At 38.2% G+C, this 25662-nt stretch overlaps 1 protein-coding gene across 1 annotated transcript in view; it reads left to right on the forward strand.

The window, feature by feature from the left end:
• The first annotated feature begins 8264 nt into the window (after window positions 1–8264).
• The window catches only part of LOC106079080 (phosphoenolpyruvate phosphomutase-like), a 51214-nt gene continuing 33816 nt past the window's right edge, over window positions 8265–25662 (forward strand). Inside the window, exons 1-2 of the mRNA XM_056005542.1 lie at window positions 8265–8659; window positions 23660–23724. Coding sequence (XP_055861517.1) covers window positions 8575–8659; window positions 23660–23724 — 150 coding nt within the window. The 5' untranslated portion in view covers window positions 8265–8574. The remainder of the gene's footprint in view (window positions 8660–23659; window positions 23725–25662) is intronic.

The raw sequence follows: 25662 nt of genomic DNA on the forward strand, positions 1-25662 counted from the left end.
AACGTCAGGCATCCCATAGAATAGGCATACTGCATGTACAATACCTAGGCAAAGTAGGAAATAGCAAGGTTATTTTTATACTTTGAAAACGTCAGGCATCCCATAGAATAGGCATACTGCATGTACAATACCTAGGCAAAGTAGGAAATAGCAAGGTTATTTTTATACTTTGAAAACGTCAGGCATCCCATAGAATAGGCATACTGCATGTACAATACCTAGGCAAAGTAGGAAATAGCAAGGTTATTTTTATACTTTGAAAACGTCAGGCATTCCATAGAATAGGCATACTGCATGTACAATACCTAGGCAAAGTAGGAAATAGCAAGGTTATTTTTATACTTTGAAAACGTCAGGCATTCCATAGAATAGGCATACTGCATGTACAATACCTAGGCAAAGTAGGAAATAGCAAGGTTATTTTTATACTTTGAAAACGTCAGGCATCCCGTAGAATAGGCATACTGCATGTACAATACCTAGGCAAAGTAAGGAATAGAAATGATTTTTTTATCCTTTGACAACGTCAGGCATTCCATAGAATAGGCATACTGCATGTACAACACCTAGGCAAAGTAGGAAATAGCAAAGTACTTTTATCCTTTGAAAACGTCAAGCATCCCATAGAATAGGCATACAGCATGTAGGCATACTGCATGTAGGCACATTCTAAAATGAGAACTACATGTAAAGGCCAAGTTTGAAACGTGGATTGAAAGTATGCTATCAATAACATTGATCTAAAAGGTTCAGAATAATCTTTCTTTTCGACCACGACGGCACGAGGACTTAGCTCTGAAGTTGTTTCTGTTTGGACACATCTGCACCATACTTGGACGGTCTCCAACGTTTGTGTCTCATGTTGTAGTATAATTCTCCAGCTGTCTCTATCCGAAGATTCTTCCCTTGTTCTCTGTGTCAGTAATACTTTGCTGACGTCTGAGCTGGTCTTTTAAAGCTATGTTCGCTTCCTGATTGAAAAAAAAAAAAAAAAAAGAAAATTTGGAATGCGCTCATTCCACATAGGTGTTGCCTTTAAACTATCAACATTTGCGCACCAAAAAAAAAACAACAACATGGGTTGAGTAGTTCTGTCATATACATACGGACTATAGATAAAAATCTAGCTAAAAAAAATAATTATATTTATTATAATAATAATAATAATCTTTATTATCCGTAAGGAAATTTGTCTTACAATTTGTGCATTACACCAAACAAAAAACATTATAACTATAAGAAACCAAAGTGTACATTCACACCAGACTCACTCATAATTTACATGTGACAAAGTTTATACCAGATTGTTCTTATTTAATGATTTGATTGCCAGGGGAACAAAAGAGTGTTTGTGTCTGTTTGACTTTGCTATCGGTGTCTTGTATCTCTTTTGTGATGGTAAAATCACAAAATCCTGACACAAAGGGTGATTCTTTATTTCGAGGATCTAGTTAGCTTTTTTATAGATGTTTGTCTCAAACAACTGCCCAAATGGGGTTTGTTTTTTGCCAATGATTTTGCCAGCAGCATTTAGGATTCTATTAAGTTTATTTTTATTTTTAATGCTCAGATTGCCATATTCTAAGTGTTAGGCTAACGATGTTTTTTTTTTTTATCAATTCTTACTATTAGATCACATTTCATTCATAGCTAAAAGGGTGGAAGGTGGTGAAAAACTCACTAAAAAAAAATGAATCATTTATTTCTTGATAAAATTCCACACCTAGTATGTCTAGTAGTATGGGTAGTTAGCTAAGCTGGCAGAGTGCCGCACTAATGCGATTTAGTAGAGTTTAAGAAATGTTTTTTGTTTGGTGTAATGCACAAATTGTAAGACAAATTTCCTTACGGATAATAAAGATTATTATTATTATTATTATTATAAATTAACATGCAATAAGATTTAGTAGAGTTTAAGTCTTTAATTAACATGCAATAAGATTTAGTAGAGTTTAAGTCTTTAATTAACATGCACGACTAGTTTGACTTATGAATACGCGTTAGACGTAATTATCGTCTGCTAAGAAAGAACGTCAGTAATTTATAAGATAATAGCTTGTTAGTTTTTTTCTCCCCACTTCAATTTCTCTATGGCTTATTTGAGACGGCTTTGCTTTTATCTCTCTTTGTTTCGCGTTAAAGTTAAGCACCCGGCCCCCGATAGCAGTCCGACTAACTCAGCCGCACCCTGGCAGGGCGATACACCGAAAACAAGGGCGCCACCGTACATGCTCCCGACATATCACATAGAAATCACCCCCCCCCCCTTAGCTAGTTATATAAGTCCTACTATTAAATATGTCTATAAGTTACCCGATACGTTTAAATCATGACACTACTGTTTCCAATAGCGTATTCTTGTCTCACTGGTAGATTTACACGTTTTACTAGCATGATATCTCTCTCTCTCTTTCTCTCTATAATGAGATATACCTCCTTGCTAGGAAGCCCTCACAATGGATCTCATTCACCAATTGTAAACAAACAACATTTGGCCACGTGGTGCTCTATCTCTTCTATATAATTTACGATCTCATGTTTAATTCGTGATGGTTGTCACGTGACAGTTTTTTTTCCATTGTTTTCTCAATAAGATCACGTGACTAAATGTTGTTTGTTTACGATTGGTGAATGAGGTCCATTGTAAGATCGCTTCTGGATATTAGGTCCAGCTGTCATCGTCCAGCAGTGTGACGTCAGACCTGGGAAAAAAGGGGGGGGGACCTCAATAGTTTTATCCCAAGCTTTTTCTTTTCAAACAACTCAGTTATCTGTATTGACAAATGTAGGCGATCTAGGCGTCGGTAGGCAATCTATAGGGCGCGTAGGATTTTCATTGACACAGTAAAGACCAGCAGTGTACATGCATGCACACCACACACACAAACACACTAGCGCGTTATTTGCATAATTAAAACCCGCCATGTGCATTTCAAAAAGGTCAACCAAAAAAAAAAAAAAAGTTTGTTACAGAGTTTTCAAACAAATTCAACTGCTTTGGGACGATATTTAAGCGCAGGGTATTTCATATTCAGATGGAAAGGGTGAGCCTGCATGCTCAGTGATTTCAATATATATCTATATCTATACATATTGAATGGTTTTAGACCTACTGTTGGTTTAAACCAGTGAGCTATTAAGCGATTATATAATGCCTATAAATACTTTATTGTCTCTCCATCATATTGTTACGTGCGCATTGAAATGTGAATATGGAATGGTGCGCATGCGCGTTGAAAATTAGAACAGGAAGTCTCATGTGCTCGTAACACTTAGAAATAACTGACTTCCTCGAAAAGAGAAGCTAATGACGTCCTACGCGTGTCCTCTTGTTCATCTAGTCACGCTCTACCCCCTCCCCTCACCCGTTAAAAAAAAAAGTTTCCCCTTCCAACTCCAATGTTCTGGACTCTGTATCCGCCCCTACGCAGTATGTGTTTTGACTTAATGTGCGGCCTGCGCTCACTGTAACTGATCCTCCCGGGGAAAGTTTATTGGAAAGTCCTGGCTGTTGAAACGGATTAACTTTTGATGTCAGAGCTCTTCATGCGAACTTAACAAAGACACATATGTTTTTTCGTGGTTAATCCTCTGACATGGATACCATGATGGAATGTGACTTGAAAAGGATTGCGTTATGAAATTCATGCATGTATCGATTTAGAAATGGATCTATGTTTTGGGCTTATTTCCAGTATCCGAGATGTAAGCCTGACAAGAATGCTATTCATGTATTGTAAGGCCCAAGCGCTAAGAGGAGTAGAATTAGCGAAAATCATATTATTGCATTTGAGTAAACAATCTAATTCGCTTGGACATACCTACATCAACACACATTTGCATAAACTAAGCAAATTTCATATAACATTGCCTCATAGTTCATAAACACAAAACATTTGAGACCAAAGAAAGGCCTATATAAACACACAGAGATAGTAGGATAAGAAAGTCACGTTTCAGTGATGGTAGGATGATGAGAGTCAAGTTTCAGTGATGGTATTATGATGAGAGTCAAGTTTCAGTGATGGTAGGATGATGAGAGTCAAGTTTCAGTGATGGTATTATGATGAGTCAAGTTTCAGTGATGGTAGGATGATGAGAGTCAAGTTTCAGTGATGGTATTATGATGAGAGTCAAGTTTCAGTGATGGTAGGATGATAAAGGCAAGTTTCAGTGATGGTATCATGATGAGAAAGTCAAGTTTCAGTGATGGTATCATGATGAGAAAGTCAAGTTTCAGTGATGGCAGGATAAGAAAGGCAAGTTACAGTGATGGTATTATGATGATAAAGTCAGGTAACAGTGATAATAGGATGATAAGGAAAGATACAGTGATGGTAGGATGATAAAGGCATTACAGTGATGGTATCATGATGATAAAATCTAGTTACAGTGATGGTATTGTGATGATAGAGTCAAGTTACAGTGATGATATTATGATGATAAAATCAAGTTACAGTGATGGGTGAACGAGAAAGATGTCAAGCCTACACCCTGTACGGAGCAGTCCAGAACAACAAAGTGCTACTGTGCTTTTCACGACACACACACAAAGCCCATAAACCCTAAAGCTAAAGTCAGCAGAAAATAAAAAGTTCGCCTCGATCTGGACCTGGATAGAAGAAGCAATTCTCACATGAAACGTTACATATACATTTCGTTAAATTCAAATGAGCAGCAACTATGTCAATGTCTTGTATTGATATGTTTACTTTTTATATTCCTATAGTGCAGGGGTTCTCAACCTGTGGATCGCGACCACCTTGGAGGTCGATTGACGATTTGCCCAGGGGTCGCCAAAGACCATCGAAAAAATGGATTGTTATTGTCTATTCTTCTATTGCTGTATGTGTGTGTGGCAGGGGAGGGGGCGGGTCGCGGCAGAGTTGGGGGGGGGGGGTTGTAAAAAAGGGGTCGCCGAGCTTAAAAGGTTGAGAACCGCTGCTATAGTGACAAGACGTGAGTTGGAAGAAAGCAGACGCCAAAAGGAAGAGCACAGACTTTACTTTACACAGTTAACTTACCACACACTTAAGCAAATGTAGGCCTAGATATGATACAATACACTAAGTCATCAGAAGAAACACAAAGCAAACGTCTGTACCCGGCCTAGTCTATTTCAATCTATCTATAATATAAAGCAGAAAGTGAGGCGTATTTATTCATGTAAGCATGTCCCGAATAAAAATCAAAACCGTTTAACAAATCTTGATAAAACTTAGCATCGCGGAGACCAAAGTATAGGATTAATTTCCGTCCCACATCCAGAGGCCCCTAAAAATAGACAAAGATTACCTTATTGTATCTCTATTAAAGAACGAGACGTTTTAACAAATCGGGTAAACCCGTTTTCACAGTATTTAATATTGGATATGAATATGTTGGCTGAACGGGCAAACCCATTTTCACACCCTACTTTCATTTTCATGGCAAAATTTTAAAAAAATGTGTAAGGAACATTCCCCATGTTTGACATAGATCTAAATCCAATCCAGTAGATCAGTAGTACCCAAAATAAGGCCCACAGGCTAGTATTTCGATAAACATAAGCCGAATTCCAGTTGAATATTAAACCTTGAATCTGACTTATCCAGACCGGTGTACCAATGAATATAACATAAACTTCATTCTCTGCTAAAGCACGAAGTGTTGATATTGACATACGAAAAAATAAAGCATTGAGAATATCGATTAGGCTCCTTTTGTTTTTCAGTACCTCCTATCAGCTCACACTTTCTTTATAGTCACAAAGTGGAAGATGGCAGGATGATGGAAGATGGTCAAAAGACAACCATCAAAAACTTCTTTTTTGAAGTAACGTCTGTATTATATAAGACAAGATCAAGTAAAAAAACTGAATCGTTTATTTGAGGCGAGTTTGAGTCTAGAATTTCGCAGATTGTAGTGTGGCAGTGTAGATATATAAGTTGATAGAGCGTCCTTCTAATAACGAGAATGTCGAGAGTTTGATGCACACAGGGGCCACTAGTTTTTCTTTTTTTTTTCCAACGAGAAATGAAGGTTTAGTTTAAGTTTACTTTATTATTTGACCACAAAGTGACCAGCACATGGATTTAGTAATACCTATATACGGACATTTCCGTGTATGGCGGTTAAATACAAAGTGACCAGCATATGGATCTAGTAATATCTATATACAGATCTTTCCGTGTATGGCGGTTAAATACAAAGTGACCAGCATATGGATCTAGTAATACATATATACAGATCTTTCCGTGTATGGCGGTGAAATACAAAGTGACCAGCACATGGATCTAGTAATATCTATATACAGATCTTTCCGTGTATGGCGGTGAAATACAAAGTGACCAGCACATGGATCTAGTAATATCTATATACAGATCTTTCCGTGTATGGCGGTGAAATACAAAGTGACCAGCACATGGATCTAGTAATATCTATATACAGATCTTTCCGTGTATGGCGGCGAAATACAAAGTGACCAGCATATGGATCTAGTAATACCTATATATGCATAATTCCGTGTATGGCGGTAAAATGTAAATAATGAACTTATTTGTGTAACTGGTGTACAGAATATAAGAAGTGTTTTTCGAAATTTTACGATTTTTTTTAATGCACGTTTAAAGGACTGTAAAATCACCTTTCTAAGCTATATTTCCACGAAAGCGCACACATTTAAAAAAAAATATATATTTAGTAGGCTTAGGCTGCAGTGATCAATCAAAATGGCGTTCTTGACATTGTTTCGTTTGTAAAAGTCTTTTAAAATTTCTCCCGATTTTCTCTTTCTTTTTTAAACGTGTTTCTTTAGGTTTCCTTATATCCCCTCTCTTTTTCTCTATATAGCTTTCTCTTTCTTTTCTATGTTACTTGATTTCATTGCTCAAAGACTGTAAACCGGATCTTACAAATCGAAAGCTAAACAAAGAGGAGATAACTCTATTTGTAACATGCATCGTGAAGATAACCCACATACGCTTTACATGATCAATATAATCCCAGTACCACGTGATCAGCGCCTTTCCTAACACGTTTTTTAAAAGTCCTGGTTAACCTTCAAAAGAGGTCATGTCAATGTCATGTGAATGTCATCTCACGAGAACATCATATCATTAAAATGCCATGTCACAAGACTGCCATGTCATGGGAAGGTCATAGAACTTGAATCTGATGTCAAGAGAATTTCATGTTATGAGAATTTCATGTCACGAAGAATGTCATGTCAAGAGAATTTCGTGTCACGAGCGTGTCATATAAGAATGTCACGGTACATCACGAGAATTTCACGAATGGCATGCCATCATTGTCATGAGAATGTCATGACATGAAAATGTCATATCACGAAAATGTCATAACAAGAAATGTTCATGGGAATTTCATGTGACGAGAATGTTCATGGGAATGTCATGTGAAGAGAATATTCATTGGAATGTCATATCACGAGAATGTCATGTTACGAGAATGTCATGTCACGAAGAAATCAAATCTCGATAATGTCACCACGATGTCATATTATGAGAATGTCATCCTGGCTAGTAACCATATATGACACTGGTTTAAAAAGACACTGGTTTAAGTGCAATGTTTATACAACAAAAAGTACAGCCAGAGTGACGTTTAATGTACCAACATTAGTCTCAACAAATATGGCTACTATCCGATCTCTATTATTTTAGGCCTATATATACCGGTATTACATTTTACAAAAGTTTTTACAGATGCCATAAGGGTCTACGTATTATTTTCTAGAAAATAAATTAGGGCCTATTGTCTTATAATTTAAAAAAAAAAAAAAAACTCTTCACCAGTTGCATTACAGCCCCTGCGCATCGTTAATATTATAAAACATGTATCGGAATTTTTTGGGAGGGGTGCGCGGGGCGATGTCGAAGGCGCCGGCGGAGGTCCACTGATTAATTTATAGCACAAGCTGTTAGTTACATTGTTGTAATTTTTTTTTTATTTGCAAGGTAATTTGGAGATCTGTATGCTCAGAAACATGTGAATACAAAATTTATTTAAAATAAAATACAAACTGTATTTACAATCAATAACACCCAAATCATCTAATGTACTTTAATATATATATATATTTTTTAAAAAGCTTACGTTAAATTGTGTACACATTAAAACAAGACATGTATCTAGCACAAAACAAGACTGAAGCCCATTGGCTCAGTGCGGGGGGAAACCTCCGTGACCTACATTCAACGCTAAGCGAGAGCGGCATTAAATTCTCGTGTTTGATTAGTTGCCGCGCCTATCATGCCATGACTGGCGGTGTGGCGAAAAGTCTGATTATAAAAGCGAGGGTAAAAGGATCTTTGAAGTCCTGTCGGCTCTCGGATCTTTACGATCAAGTCATCTGCCTAACATTTCTTAGCCAAGCCAGTGTAGTGTTACTGTGTATTAGATTCCGGTGAAATCATTTTTGTCTTGAAGCCGCTGTTCCATTTTCCCCAGAGTTTTAAACGAGCCGAGAGTGTCGTCATCACCGACTAGTGGAATTTTCCTTCTAAAACACACAAGAGCCTCTCTCTTTTTTTCCCCTCTTAAAGTCGCATTCATCGCTACACGGCACAAATTACCATGGCTACGACAGGAACCGCTAAATGTGTATTATCTTCCGTGTTGAGGTCAGCAGCTACACAGCTATTGCAAAAAGGATCTAAAGGTATGTTACTAAACATTTTCATGTGTAGCCAACAATCAACATGTTTTATTTTTATCTTCTGCTACTGCCGGCTGCGAATGTGAACTTGGCGTGAGCTAAATTAGTGACTCAACGCCCCACACGAGACGAGTAGTGCCAGCTATTTTTAGGTACCATGCTTTTGGGTCATCCGCCCCTTTTTAACTTCCGCTTTCTAATTGTGATAATCGAAATATGAGAACTAGAAATGCGGTTCTTAAAGTAGACCTAGAAATCGTTATTAAATCTAGATCTAGTAAATCTATTTTAAATTTTAAGCTCGGATCCATGCTAAATTCTTTTAACATTATTTACTTACCGGGCTGGCCTCCAAGGGTAAGTGTATTTGGTGGTGCCTAATAATGAAATAAAATACAAAATAAAAAGCGAAAAAATAAAATAACGCAATTTATTTAAAACCTAGTCTAATCGATCACCGGCGGAAATGGTTATGCGTGCCCTGGATGTGGCAAAATATGTAGGTCACAGCTGGGGCTGCATACCACGGGAAATACTGCATTCCTCATAAATCTTCGGATTCGAAGACAAGCCTTATTATTATTATTAGTGTGCTCCATTAATAACATTGTGGACAAGTCTCGATCCTTCGTCTTTAAAAAAAAAAGTTATAGTCCTGAATGAGGCCCCCATCAATCGGTGGCTCTAGGCAGCTGCCTAGCTTGCCTATGCCTAAGGCCGGCCCTGCTACTTAAATCCAGTTTAAGTGCAGAAGACAGTATAGCTTATGAATCTAGTCTGTGTAGTTGACACCGTATACAGGGTCGTTATTTATACTGCTTTGTATTCCCACCTGAATATTATTCTGATAGATTTAGAGACCACACAACGCCTAGATTTGTGTTGTAGAAGTGCTTGTGGTTTCGCGTGTGTGTGTGTGTGTGTGTGTCGGCCCGGTTATAAGATCGTAAGTGAAAAATGGGATTAGCCCTGGGCGTGTCAGGTGCCACGTGACCCCCAGGTGGCAGACGTAATACTACGTTTAAAAAAAAAAAACGTGTGTCTATTGTTATAATTTGAGTTTGTTTGCTTGGTTGCTGATTCGTAGAGGGAGAGTTACACCGTATACTTTATAGGGTATAGATTATGGACTGGTACGTGAAACATACGATTAGATTTATCTTCTTTGGAGGAACGCCTGTGACTTAATAAGATAAGAAGATAATGGCTAGATCAGCGGTTCTCAAACTTTTAAACTCGGCTGCTCCTTTTTTTTTAATCCCCCACTCGGCCGCGACCCCCCCCCCTTTCCCCACAAACACAGCAAAAGAAGAATTGACAAAAACAATCCATATTTCCGATGGTCTTAGGCGACCCCTGGCAAATCGTCAATCGACCTACAAGGGGGGTCGCGACCCACAGGTTGAGAACCCCTGGGTTAGATGGACAACGATTGGAACGTTGAGCAGATTCTTTGAGTTCCGTAAAATTATAAGTAGCTTCCTCGATTCCAGATATACTGCTGGGTCGTGTTGCAGGGTTCACCTTGGTCAGCACTGGTCATGTTTAGTTCACTTTGCTTATTTCATAGTATTGACCTACAGCATCGCTACTTGAAATTCAGCGCAATCATTTCCACAGCACCAAGACACAGAATGCATCTATAGATACTAGTTAATACATCACACAGTTACATGGAGATGGAGACTTTCTCAAGCAGAGTCGACGAAGCATCTCTCTCACTTCATCTGTCTCTTGACATTCCTCGTAGGGTTGCTGTGACAGTTGCCGTGAGCCAATCCCTACACGTATCCCGTCGTTCAGACCAGCTTCTCTTTGGGCGACCGTTTCTTCGTGCTCCCTTGAAGGATGACTTTTTGACAGTCATGTCTTAGACAGTCTTACGACATGACCGAGCCAGCTTGGCATTCGTCTCTTCGCGGTATCGGGGAGTTCCCCCATTGTGCCAGCCAGAGTGTCGACTTGTATACGGGCAAGTTGAAGAGGCCTCTAGTGCATAACATCAGACGAAGATCTAACAAGGGAAAGTATGCACAGAAACAAAAATAATAGTAATAATTTTTAAAAAAAAATCTGAAAGCTATAATTTCGTCTCGCTGTCTTCTTTGGATCATATAGGTTTCATATAGGTTTCATATAGGTTTCTTATAGGTTTCATATAGGTTTCATATAGGTTTCTTATAGGTTTCATATAGGATTCTTATAGGTTTCTTATAGGTTTCATATAGGTTTCTTATAGGTTTCTTATAGGTTTCTTATAGGTTTCATATAGGTTTCATATAGGTTTCTTATAGGTTTCATATAGGTTTCATATAGGTTTCTTATAGGTTTCATATATGTTTCTTATAGGTGCTGACGTGTGGGCAGCCCAGCACTCGCAAATTTACCGCCCAGGCTTTCCCCCAGCAATGGAAGGTCACTCCATCTCTGACAGTAATGTCTTTGAAAAAACACACACGGAGAGTGGTAGTTACCGGTGATAAGTTCCTAGCTGATTGGCGTAAGATGGAACGCCAGGGACCACTCTTGACGGCAGGAGGGGCTTTTTAGCCTCACTGGATAGCTACTGCCTGACATACGCCCAACCTGCGATCGCAGCTGTGTATCAAGGATTGGCCTCTTTAGTCCCACAAGAAGTTGCAAAGGGAAAAGATCGTCTCGAGAGATGTAAAATGCCACAGATAGGTTTCATCATCTAGCTGCTTTAAAATCATAAAGATTAGTTTATCGAGATACTAATTTTATCACATTTTTTTTTCATTTCGATCTAGCTGACCTACTTCGATCTAGCTGACCTACTTGCTGGATACCATAGAGCCTACTTCGTCTATCAAAGTTGTTCTATAAATCTATGTATATCGTGTCGGGTGTCATCGATTAGGGCACGTGAACCTTATCCAGGTCCAATGCTTCCCCACAAAGTAAAACCTTCTTCTATTCAGGTTGCTTATATTAATTAGATTATTACAGTTTCACTTATTTGATACGTCTTCCGGTGAATCTGATTATGACGCAATTCGGATATTGAAAAGGTTTGTTTAATTGATCGCCGCTTTGAAACATTGATCGTCTAATTTTGGCAGCACGACCTCATTCGATTTTGCATCCACGAAGGCAGTGCTTAACAGAAGACAGCAGCGACATGACTACAATGGAATGATGAGGGGCAGTTGTTGGGGGGGGGGAGGGGCAGATAGATTGAGGTGAACAGCACGTGTCAGGTCGTATGACAGATAATTTATGCATATGGATCGCGCGAAACTTTCGGATACCGATAGGGGGCGGGGCTTTCAAACCGTGAGCTCGGAGGAGGGTGGGTGGGTGGGTGTATTGATCGACAGACTCATTACAACAAGGTGTTAGGGTCTTAATGACCTGCACGTGCAACATGTACCTGTATGAACTAGGGGGCGGGGGCGGGGGGTCGATCTAGTTTTCTTACCACTCGTGCCATGAATTGAGACTGCAGTGGGGCGTTGAGATAAAAAAAAAACCATTAGGGGCCTATATATTTAACTTTGGATGTTACAAAGTTAAACTGTAAAACAAAGTCATTATCATTGATGTAAGTGTGGTGGAGGTAGCCTTGGGGCTAGTTTCTTTTTTTTTTTTTGTTCTAAATGGTCACTTGTGGGGAATTAGGGAGATTTGAAGCGATATTTTTCCTTCGGAACTTAAGATCATTTTCCAGATCTAGCATTTTCAAGATCTAGCATTTTCCGGATCTAGCATTTTGCAGATCTTGCGAACACACTTTCATAGGTCGTGACGTGTAAACATTGCAAACGAGAGTAAGGGGTATATCAGAACACAGACGTGATAAGGTGACATTTTAAAGGGCGAGAAACCAGATTATTTAAAACTATAACTTTATAATCAAAATGATGGCAATATTGCTTCATATCTTCACAGGGGCGTAGCTATGAATTTTCTATTGTTTGTGGGCCCGGGGTGCTTGACCTCTTTGGGAGCCCCTGCATTTTGCGTAATGTTTCATTTTTAATGTAAAAAAACACTCATTTAGGGGCCCCTCTATCTAATGGTGGCCCTGGGGAATTTTCAAATTCTCCCCCCTCCTCCCCCACCCTAGCTACGCCACTGTATCTTCAGCCAGTCTGACAATGTGTGCCGTTTTTTTTTTATGGTAACAAGTGCAAACCTCTATGTCTCTGGTTCAAATCCTGGTATGGTATACTGATCTCACCCCAAACCATCTTATTGACGTCTTATGCCCCTCCCTAACCCACCTTTGGCAGACCCTACTTCCACTACAGCCCAACATAACCAACACCCTGTACGGCAGTGCTGAACAGCTGAAGAAAACAGCACACTTTTTTTTCTTGGCACAGTCTGCAAAAGAGCTCACAGCTCAGCAGCAAAAAAGCTGGCTAGAAGAAGAAGATGAGTTGATACAATACTCTCTAAGCCAGTCTAAGCTCTTCTGTCTTTTCATTTAACTCTCGGCCCTTACACTCTTATATTTGACAACGTCAACGCCTCCGCGTTATAAGATAATTGTATACCGTTAGTGAACGACAGGTCCAATGGGAGACAATCAGGTGGTCAGTAATAACACGTTTCTGCTTGTCACCTTCCCGCCTAAAGCTGTAGTTATCTACCCTGTCATTTCATTTCTGGTGGATTATTATTTATTACATCGTATTGTTTTCTTTACTTTGTGTGCACGCTGACGGGTTTATTGCCCCTATCGATCAGTACTGCATTGTCCTAACGGGATTTACAATGCTGCGCAACAGAAACGTACCCACGGGGCCCGGCTCATGTTTCTTAAACTCCTTCTTTAAATTCTATCGTTGAGTTTCTACTGCCCCCCCCCCCATCCGAATTCCTGTCTCCTGTGCTCATGAACTATGGGTGTGACCGCATAGTGAACAACTAGGCCTCCTGACGTCAGACTGATATAAAATAAGGATGTCAGTCCAGTAGTGTGACCTGGGATTTAATATAATATATGCATAACAAAATCCCGCTTGCACCCATATTATCAACAAACAAGGGAGGGGGGAAAAAAACCAGCAAATTAACATAACACTCATGATAAAGTTATGTTGTTTTAAAAGAAGAAATGACACATACATTTCAGGGTTTAGCTGAAAACACAAAAGTGTCGCTATTGTAGTTGCTGTTCTGTTACTACTGAAAAATAAGTTACTGTAGACTAATATTGTAGAATTAATAGAGGCTTCATAGAGGCTAGATTTAGCGTTGGTTTAAGCGGCCCACAGGTTGCGACGTTGCAGGTCAGTGTTCAGGCCTGCTATCACAAGTGGTCTCGACTGAACTCGTTTTTTAAAACTATTCTTAACCCCGGAGAAAGTCATTTCAATTCTGGGATCTATACAATACCTTAGCGAGGCAAGCCATGTGTGACGGACCACGTGACCTGGCATAGTCAAGGAAGCAGTCAAAAGGGGGTGTGTGGCGAACTGACCTTTCTTTACCAGAGGAGGCAAAAATATGTAACAAAAGTAAAAAAAAAAGAGCAGGGAAGATATTTAAGACTTGATGAAAACCAAAGAAGAAACATGGCGTCCTATTAGGTATCAGGGGAAAGTAAGGAAATTAAACGTTTGAGGCGAAGGGTAAGGGGTGGTGGTGGAGGGTCTTCTATAATCTATTTGTACAGACAGTATGATAATGTAGATTAACATGCACAATAATAGATCTATTCAACAGATAAGAGAGACGAGTTCCTGTTTATCAAGGTGAACCATGCCAGTTTTTTTTTTTCATATTGCGTCATATCCTGACAACCGTTGTCCACAAAAACAACAATAAATGATGACGCAATAATGTAACCGAAACACACCTGGGTGGAGGGAGTGTATATGTTAGCTCTTAGTATTCCGTTCGGCGTGTCGCTAAAACACGCTAGATTTAGCGTATTGTATTTTAATAACGTAGAATTGTTCCCTGCTGTAAAGAGGATAGATTTGGCATACCGGTGCTTGAAATAAACGACTTAACCTAATTAATATTGTTGGGATCGATACGGACTTGATCAGTCGTTGCCAAAAAAAAAAAAGAAAGATCGCTGTGAATGATTTTTATTATTTAAACTGTTTTCTAGGTCTATGCACGCAGTCTACCGTAAATTTCAAAACCCGGCCTCTGGTGGGTACCCGAACACAAGGGAAGCCGAACAGGCTAGCAGACTCTTTACTCTTTTTTTTTAACAAGCGGCAACCAATCAGACACATTGTCAACTGGGTCAACACCATGTACCTACTGTTAGAGTGACGTTCTTTGTAGAAACCCCCCCCCCACACACACACACACGCTACCACACACCCGCACACACACACACACCTTCTCCGGTACGTTACATTTTTTTGTTTTTATTGTAGTGTTGCTAGCGTACAGTACCATTGTGTAGGAGAGATATGAGTTCGCCTCTCCTCATTATCGCTAGTTTTTTTTTCTCTTCAGGCTTGAATAATGTTTAATAACTCTGGGGTGGTGGGGGGGGGTATAGATTTAAATTACATGTATGCCCCGCGGGTCCCCTTGCGAAATCTACACTATAATTCACTTACGAGGAAAAGGTGGAGGGTGAATTTAGGTTGTAAGAGGTCTTTTTTTTTTATTAAGAAGTTTTGCACTCCCAAAAAAAGATTCGCAATTTAAGATAAAAGTTGATAAAATAATAAGCTTGGAGTTACAATCTTCATTATTTAAATGGGAATGTTTTACAATGTAAAAAAGTACAGTATCTGTAATATATAAAACACTAAACCATAATTTACAAATAAAAAAACAAAACCTAATGAAATACTCAGAAAAACACAAAGATAGAGGCACATTTCTTATTCCATTCGCTAGAACAAATTCGTACAAGTGCTACTTCTTTCCTAGTGCTATTAGAGAATGTAATGGGTTGCCTGTATCAGCCAGGAAAACCAACGACTTAGCAGTCGTGGATTAACATGCTATCTTCTTTTTTTTTTTGAGTAACGTCTGTAATATATAAGATAAGATGTAAATGCATAATAGTTTGTATGATGCTTTAGAGAACCCCTTTGTTTTTTTAAATTTAGTTTGAATAAAGATCCGTTTGAGAACCAGTGTTCCAGTTTCCCTCGTGCTACATTATTCAATAACTTTGTTATCTAGTGGGTCAATGAACATTTCCAGGCCCGGTGAACCGCAATGTCGGCCGTGGTTCCAGTTATCAAATCGCGAGGGAGCGCAATAGCAGACGTTACACCGCGTCATCAATGCTGATAGTGATTATGCTAAACCACGTCACCAGTGCCGATAGGTGATGGGTGTACTGCGCCACCTATTGACTATCTTCAAATAGTTGTATGCCTTGTCACTACTTTCAGGGCAAACTTTGTCCTGACCAAGGAACGCTGGAATGTTGAACTTTATTCTTGTAGACTATTGACACTATAGCAATGTACTTCACTCACTAAGTAGTTCAGTGTACTTCTCACACAATTGAAGTATTTATCACACCATGTAGTAAAATGCTTTGTTTTACATGTTTTCGGATGTTCCTTCAGAGTTGAAGATAGTTTACTTCCTAGTCCAAACCTCCCGCAGGTTGACGGGGGATGGGAGCGGGCAGGGTTTGAACCGTCGATAAATCCGAACGACAGTCCAGCGCGCAAACCGCACGACCAGGCAGCCATCCATTTAGTACTTCTTGTACCATGTAGTACTTCTTGTTACATGTAGTACTTCTCATACCATGTAGTACTTTTCACACCAATGTGCACTTAATGTCAGGGTTGGGTTTTAAGCCTTAGCTCGTTTGCCCGGGCCCCTGACATTCAACATGCACCTTCGTGCTTACAATAAATAATTGACTAGATATTAACAATATACCTGTTTAATGAGATGAAAGTAATTTACAATGAATAAACTGATAAAGTAATATGTCATTGAATTTAACAAATATTATACTATAGCTGTTATGTTAATCAAATAACCATTCTGCACCTTGCTGTCCCCAAGTACCAACACAACACATTAGTAAGTATTTGGCCTCAACGCATCAAATGTACACCACTGGCCCACTGCTGACTCAAATGTAGAAGCCCATCACTAACTCCCTGTAGACAAGTAAGAACGACAAATTGAAAGGACTAATCTAATACACTATGGCAGCGAAACAGCTTAGATGCAGTAATGCCTTAGATACTCACCCTAAACAGGGGCACACAGACAAACCTCAAAGAAACCTAATATCAGCATAGTAACAGAAAAACTACATCAGCTAAAATGCAATGCAACAAAGAAGGTGCGTTCAAAAATTGTGGACCTAACAAGAATTGGTGCTAGAATAATATAACCTAAGTGCCGACACGCCACACACCATGTAGTACTTCTTGTATCATGCAGTACTTCTTGTACCATGCAGTACTTCTTGTACCATGCAGTACTTCTTGTACCATGCAGTACTTCCTGTATCATGTAGTACTTCTCGTACCATGTAGTACTTCTAGTGTCATGTAGTTCTTCTTGTATCATGTAGTACTTCTTGTATCATGTAGTACTTCTGGTATCATGCAGTACTTCTCGTATCATGTAGTACTTCTCGTATCATGTTGTAGCCTACTTCTCGTCTCATGTAGTACATCTCGTATCATGTAGTAGCCTACTTCTCTTATCATGTAGTACATCTCGTATCATGTAGTAGCCTACTTCTCTTATCATGTAGTACATCTCGTATCATGTAGTACTTCTCGTACCATTTGGTATACATGTAGTGCTTCACACATAGTACTACTTTTACACACGTATCGTAGTTCATAGATAGAAATACTTCCTTCACTATTGTGGTACTTCACAAACCATTTATCACTTCAAACACTATTTAGTATTTCATACACCATTTAGTTCTCCTGTATCATACAGAAACCCCACACACCATGTGACACTTCAGTCACATTGTGCTACGCGCCGAATAGGGAGACCAATCGCTTTACAAGGCAAGTGACGTGGCAACGAGCTATTGGTCTAAATTGCCTACAGGATGCGACGTCAGTGCTCAGGCCTTCTATAACGCTGTCTAAGGGAGTATCCATAAGTTGCGTGGGTCCGACCACATACCAGACACAGAAATCTTAAAGCTGTCCAACATGCACAGTATCAATGCGACAGTAAAAAGGTCCCAACTTCGATCGGCGGGACGTGTAGTCCGCATGCCAGACAATCGCCTTCGCAAGGGAGTTGTGTGCAGGAAAGCGCTCCCAGGGAGGCCAATACAAGCGCTACAAAGACACTCTCAAGAGCTCCTTCAAGGAATGCGATATCGACATTCGCGGCTGGGAAGCACTAGCTCTCGATCGCTCCTCATGGCGTGAAGCTGTGAATCTCGGAGTCTCAAGATTTGAAGCAGGAAGAGTGGCCATGGTGAAAGAGCGCCGAATCAACAAAAAAGCTGAGAGAAGAAGCAGGCCTATCTACAACTGACCTAACCCACCCATGCCATAAATGCGGCCGGCTTTTTTAAAGCGAGGATTGGACTTTACAGCCATCTTCGAGTCCATAGGAAATGAGAAATGTGCTCATCTTCGATCACGATGGAGGAGCTATATATATATAACGGTTGGTCTCGCATATAGTAGGCGTATTCCCTTCACGATTTAGTGTGTCACGCGTCTTGTGGCTATTCCCACGTAAATCTAAATCATAGAACTAGGAATCCTATTTAAAAGCAAGTTGCTAATCAATATCAAAATATATTTGTTGAAAGTCAAACCCCCGAAAATATTTTCCTTCTATTGTAAACTTTCTTGTATCAAAACATATACACAAAGATACCTCGTCAGCGTTTGCGATTGTTAGATGGTGGCGCATGTCTGGACCTTAGCACTGAGAATATTTCTCTGAATTATTATCGTGAAGCCTGTTTTCTGTAGGCTTTATAAAAAAAAAGGGGGTGGGTGGGAAGTACAATACTATTTACTACAACTCCTGGTTCCTGCGTCTCCTTAAACTAGTGTCTCTGCGTATGATAGCGATACATCTGTCTGTTGGTGTCTCATCTGTCTTGTGTGCTACAATGGGGCATACAGATGGATGACATTGATACATCTGTTCGTTCTCTCGCTGATGTCATCTAGGCTCCTGTAAGAAATAAAATGACATTCATTGATCTTAGGACTAAAGATGAAAACAAAGGCGACAATAAAAATATAAACCACAAGATCTCAATTGAAATGTTTCTACAGGACAATAAAAATATAAACTACAAGACCTCAATTGAAATGTTTCTACAGGACAATAAAAATATAAACTACAAGACCTCAATTGAAATGTTTCTACAGGACAATAAAAATATAAACTACAAGACCTCAATTGAAATGTTTCTACAGGACAATAAAAATATAAACTACAAGACCTCAATTGAAATGTTTCTACAGGACAATAAAAATATAAACTACAAGACCTCAATTGAAATGTTTCTACAGGACAATAAAAATATAAACTACAAGACCTCAATTGAAATGTTTCTACAGGACAATAAAAATATACAAACTACAAGACCTCAATTGAAATGTTTCTACAGGACAATAAAAATATAAACTACAAGACCTCAATTGAAATGTTTCTACAGGACAATAAAAATATAAACTACAAGACCTCAATTGAAATGTTTCTACAGGACAATAAAAATATAAACTACAAGACCTCAATTGAAATGTTTCTACAGGACAATAAAAATATAAACTACAAGATCTCAATTGAAATGTTTCTACAGGACAATAAAAATATAAACTACAAGACCTCAATTGAAATGTTTCTACAGGACAATAAAAATATAAACTACAAGACCTCAATTGAAATGTTTCTACAGGACAATAAAAATATAAACTACAAGACCTCAATTGAAATGTTTCTACAGGACAATAAAAATATAAACTACAAGACCTCAATTGAAATGTTTCTACAGGACAATAAAAATATAAACTACAAGACCTCAATTGAAATGTTTCTACAGGACAATAAAAATATAAACTACAAGACCTCAATTGAAATGTTTCTACAGGACAATAAAAATATACAAACTACAAGACCTCAATTGAAATGTTTCTACAGGACAATAAAAATATAAACTACAAGACCTCAATTGAAATGTTTCTACAGGACAATAAAAATATAAACTACAAGACCTCAATTGAAATGTTTCTACAGGACAATAAAAATATAAACTACAAGACCTCAATTGAAATGTTTCTACAGGACAATAAAAATATAAACTACAAGATCTCAATTGAAATGTTTCTACAGGACAATAAAAATATAAACTACAAGACCTCAATTGAAATGTTTCTACAGGACAATAAAAATATAAACTACAAGACCTCAATTGAAATGTTTCTACAGGACAATAAAAATATAAACTACAAGACCTCAATTGAAATGTTTCTACAGGACAATAAAAATATAAACTACAAGACCTCAATTGAAATGTTTCTACAGGACAATAAAAATATAAACTACAAGACCTCAATTGAAATGTTTCTACAGGACAATAAAAATATAAACTACAAGACCTCAATTGAAATGTTTCTACAGGACAATAAAAATATACAAACTACAAGACCTCAATTGAAATGTTTCTACAGGACAATAAAAATATAAACTACAAGACCTCAATTGAAATGTTTCTACAGGACAATAAAAATATAAACTACAAGACCTCAATTGAAATGTTTCTACAGGACAATAAAAATATAAACTACAAGATCTAAATTGAAATGTTTCTACGGGACAATAAAAATATAAACTACAAGACCTCAATTGAAATGTTTCTACAGGACAATAAAAATATAAACTACAAGACCTCAATTGAAATGTTTCTACAGGACAATAAAAATATAAACTACAAGACCTCAATTGAAATGTTTCTACAGGACAATAAAAATATACAAACTACAAGACCTCAATTGAAATGTTTCTACAGGACAATAAAAATATACAAACTACAAGACCTCAATTGAAATGTTTCTACAGGACAATAAAAATATACAAACTACAAGACCTCAATTGAAATGTTTCTACAGGACAATAAAAATATACAAACTACAAGACCTCAATTGAAATGTTTCTACAGGACAATAAAAATATACAAACTACAAGACCTCAATTGAAATGTTTCTACAGGACAATGAAAATATACAAACTACAAGACCTCAATTGAAATGTTTCTACAGGACAATAAAAATATAAACCACAAGATCTAAATTGAAATGTTTCTACAGGACAATAAAAATATACAAACTACAAGACCTCAATTGAAATGTTTCTACAGGACAATAAAAATATAAACTACAAGACCTCAATTGAAATGTTTCTACAGGACAATAAAAATATAAACTACAAGATCTAAATTGAAATGTTTCTACGGGTATGTCTTTGCTAACAAAACTGGTGTCAACTAATTAGAAATAAAACGCATGGAAAGATAATCGAAAGGCGGCCCCCTGCGGTTGTTCTCACAGGTTGCTCACAAATGTGACCCTTTACATAGATGTTGCAGGTGAATGATCGAGTATGCAGTATCTGACGTGGCTACAGACCCTGCTATGACCTAGATTTGACGCAATGTCACATTTGTTTTTTGCGGAATAATAAAGTCACTTCAAGCATTACAATTTGAAGGATAGCTTGTCTGAATGCTGTCTGGCAAGCTTAGCTCTGTGGTTGAACGAAACTGAGTCCTATACAAAACTTAAACAAGCAAACAGATGCAGTGTAGATTTAGCTCCTATATACTATATAGCCCATGTCGTTTACCTGATCTATGTGATAATTATTTTGTTTTTACTTTGTCGAGAATACTACAAACTCGAAAACAGTCTTTCACCCGATTAGTATGTTTGAACGTGTATTGCCGCCCCCCCCCCCCCCCCTCTATTTTTCCCATTCAAAAGCATTAATTGAATTCAAGAAATACTAAACCAAACCATATTTCCTTTCTTTATGCACATGGCATTTAAGGTAGACAACTCTAAGAACCCCAAATCTATTGCTGGTTGTTTTAAGTCGAAATCTGTGCCGCATGCCTTCCAAATAGATCTTTATGTTTCGTTGACGCAGAGCTAGGCGTATTTCTTCTTATCGCGGTGACATTTATATCAATGATCGATCAAAAGTACGTCCGGTGGCGTAGCTTCAAGTTTATATACCCTAGGCTTAGCGTCAAACACCCGTGCATGATGTGAGCTCTTCTGTCAGGGTGTGTTGTTTCACTCATAAACCCTATTGATCAGATTTGAACAATTTACTTGCTGATAATAAGGATTTACTTAATACTAAGCATGTTCAGATGTTTAGATTTTAACGTTTGCTGTAGTTTATTATTTAGCTAACTCACAAGAGAGTTCGTTTTTTTTGAGGAGTTGTAAAATTTAAGGACTCAACCATGACACGTCCATTGTATTAAAGATGTACTTGTATCCTTGTTGCTAAGTGTCAACAAACTCTTCTCTTGGCGTCTCTGCGTTACTAAGGGATTAGAGATTACTGCACTATTCCATATAGAATACTTGTCATTGCAAGTTCACGTCTGCAATTTCTGGTTATTATTCTGTCTAAATAGAAGGCACTCTCTAAAATGAAATATTCATGGGCGGCGACTGTTTTAGAAATAGGAGGTTCAAATTATTTGCTTTTTTTCAAGAGGTAGTTTTTTTTTTTTACTTTATTCAATTAGTAGTTGTTAATTTTTTCACCCAAGAAAGTTACGGGGGAATAAATCATGAAATAGTCTGCTGTATTTCACTTCCTCTTCACGGGATTCTTTTGTTCGTTGTTAGTTTTTGGATCAGATTTGGATTGGGCATGACGTCTGCTTAGGGACAAGTACATAATAATTGATTTTTTTTTTTTTGCACTCCATAATTCACCTTACTGTATTACTGACATTTCTTTTAGCCTAGTATAGATCTAGGCCTCTGTCTACATGGAACCCGCTCTCTCCGAAGAAAAATAGGCAGACATGTCTTTCAATACGTTTCCCTAGATCTAATGAATGAAAATGGTAACAAGTTTTCAATAGCAACATTGTTACGGTCTGTGTTGGGAAGCGCGTTTACAAATCCGGTAGCCTGAACACTGCCAGTTAATGTAACGCTTTATGGCTATTGAGCCTATTGGATCTTGCCTAGCTGTGACCTAGTAAACGTCTTAAGTTCGTAACCTGACCTTACCCATTTAAAAGGGGTCAGAAGTGTCAATTACGGAACTGGTCGGTGCCACTTTGTTGCTACTTCAGCATGTGTGAACATAGTTTCTGGGATCTAGATATTAGCAAGAGTTACAGTTCGACTTTGCAGGCCTACTGAAAGGAAAATAGTTTTATTAGCGCTACAATGCCGGCTCATCTAATAAGTCAACGAGGCGGCGACTCGTTATAAAAATATTTTACTTTAAAATTATACGTGGACTCTCTGTTACTGCCAAAAATATTTTGGCATTAAAATTGTTGCCAACTTCAAGTTGTTCAAGAAATGGGTTTATATATAGGAAATGTGTTGGATAAATGTATTTAGAAAGCGATCACCTAGATACACCATTCTTTCTCCCCATTTCCAACCCAGACAAGTGATAGGATCATAGCGTATTGAGAAAGCTAACAGCGTGATACTGCGCTAAACAAAAATAATTGGTAAAAATATTTTAATCGCACAGATTGTTAGTCTAGATCTATTATAAATTTAATTACAGGACTGATCCAAACTAATTGATATACTACGCTTAATATAAGCTTTTTTTAATTTTTTTTTTTTTTGTTTTTCATGTTAGTTTCCTAAAAAGGAACTTTTGGTTTTAAAATAAAATATTCAACTATCGCAAATAAAAGGGGGGGGGGCGGAGGTTCACTTTTCTTGTCCTGTCTAGAATCTTTTCACTAAACACTAGGTTTGAATATTTCCGCACAATTAAATGCTATACACTCTACAATTGTACGTATTCTCTATTATTATTTTGTGTCAAGTCAAAATTATATTTTTCCCTCTCCAGCTGAAGTGTCAGCCCCTTGTTTCTCTTGTCAGAGGCGTCGCTATGCTGTTGAAACGGGAGTCAAGGTGAGTCTATTCCTTCGCTGTAAGCAGCTTAAATTTGGCTAGTGGTATTGAGAACAATCTACTGGGGAGGAAGTGTGTAGTCTCCTGATATGTTCTGTCCAATCGATGTGCTGATCACGTTCCAAAATGCTTATCTTTCACCTATTTTACTTCCTGTTTCGTAACTTAACTTTCACCCAAAGAGAAATAGTAACAAGAGCCGGAAGACATGATTGCTGTTGCCAGGTGGACATAAGTTTAACAAGTTCATTGTTTTGAAAAATAAGGCCTGACATCTGTCCGTGATTGTGCAAGACAGAAACCCTCAATGATCTGTCTCAAAGAGCTGAGATAATAATTTCAGTACGCTTTTAAGAGTTGACCTGTATATGCTTCGCCCATAGACCATAATATTATAGGCCTATTTAGGTCTATGGCTTCGTCTCTTTGTTAAAATTCTCTCTTGACATTCACCAGGTTCTTAAGTCGTTTTTTTTTTAAAAAGAAGTTTTAATGGTGCTGATTATTATGAACGAATAATAACAAGACTCTGGATATAACTTATAAGACATGAAATCAGCAGTTTAAATCTAACGCCATTTTGGTTGTCAACAACATTTACAAGGGATGTTACTCCCAAACACCGAGTGGTGCAACCTATATAAAACACACATCAACAAATGGAGCTAGAAGCTTGAGTGTCGAAACAAACGAATGTGACTCTAGACCAGTGGTTCCCAAACTTTTTTGTCTCGTAGACCCCTTGCCATGTTTTCTTGTTTTCGGTAGACCCCCTGCTCAACTTGCTCAACTTGCACATTTTTGCAAATTCATTAACATTTTTTAAACAAATTTCTAACTGTAGTGAGTTGAGGAGTGAAAAAGTAATTTTAAACTACACAACTAGGATATTATGTTTAACATACGAATTTGTCGTTCTATGAAGTAGTCTTTCCAACATTAAATATTATTTAATTAATTATTATGCCTTAAGTATCATTGTAAAAGGTTTCGCAAAGAGCAGTTTCTCGTGTATTTCTTGATCTTTCAAGTGTGGTTCAAAAGTTGAATCTGCTGAACTGTTTTCATTAACAGGAGATGGGTCAAAGGCGAGTAACTGGAGCCTAAACCAGTGAACTTCGAGCAGGAGGGGCTCATTTGCCTTAGCTTGCTACCCACCTAGCAGAAGGAAAACTGAATTCAAACCTCTGCTGCCTTGCTACTATACCCAAACATGGGAAAGGTCTCGTGGGTCAACACTAAGAAAATATAAGGAGACGGTGACCATTAGCGCCATGTATTTCTGGGCCGTCCCCTCTTTCTCTTTTCTTGGGGGTTCCAGGTTAGGGCTCGCCTTGTTATGTTGGATGCAGGCTTGCGAAGGGTGTGAACTATCCATCTCCAGCGTCTCTGAAGGATATCTACTTCAGTGGGCTGTTCTTTGCCACAGTTCCTCATTCGAGATCTTGTCTGGCCACCGGATCATAAGAATCTTCCTCAGGCAGCTATTGATGAATAGTTGGATTTTTTTCTAGGTGGTGATGGTGGTTCTCCAGGTCTCCGCGATCTGAAAGCAGATGGGCAAGACGTGGCGACAGTTAGAGAGATTCGCTCAGAACCGAGATGCCTGGAGGAAGCTGGTTGGTAACCTATGCCCAGAAGGGACTACAGGCATAGATGAGATAAGATGGTGACCATTATATAGTTTGTAGCACACAGCGCTACACCTTGTCAGACCAAACTGTATTTATGTATTTTGCAAAGATTTACATAAGAAGCTTTTAATTTTATAACTCATGCCACCGAAGCGACATTGAACTGTATTGTTGCTTAAAGAAATTCTTTTAATAATAACAGATGTAGGTTGGTGTAAAACGACTGGTAGAATCAATGTTTGACCTTTGCTGTTTTCCGTATTTTGCTATAAGAAAAGAAATCTTGTAAGACGCTCACAAACCA

Source organism: Biomphalaria glabrata, chromosome 12 (genome assembly GCF_947242115.1).
Source record: "Biomphalaria glabrata chromosome 12, xgBioGlab47.1, whole genome shotgun sequence".
Lineage (NCBI taxonomy): Eukaryota > Metazoa > Mollusca > Gastropoda > Planorbidae > Biomphalaria > Biomphalaria glabrata.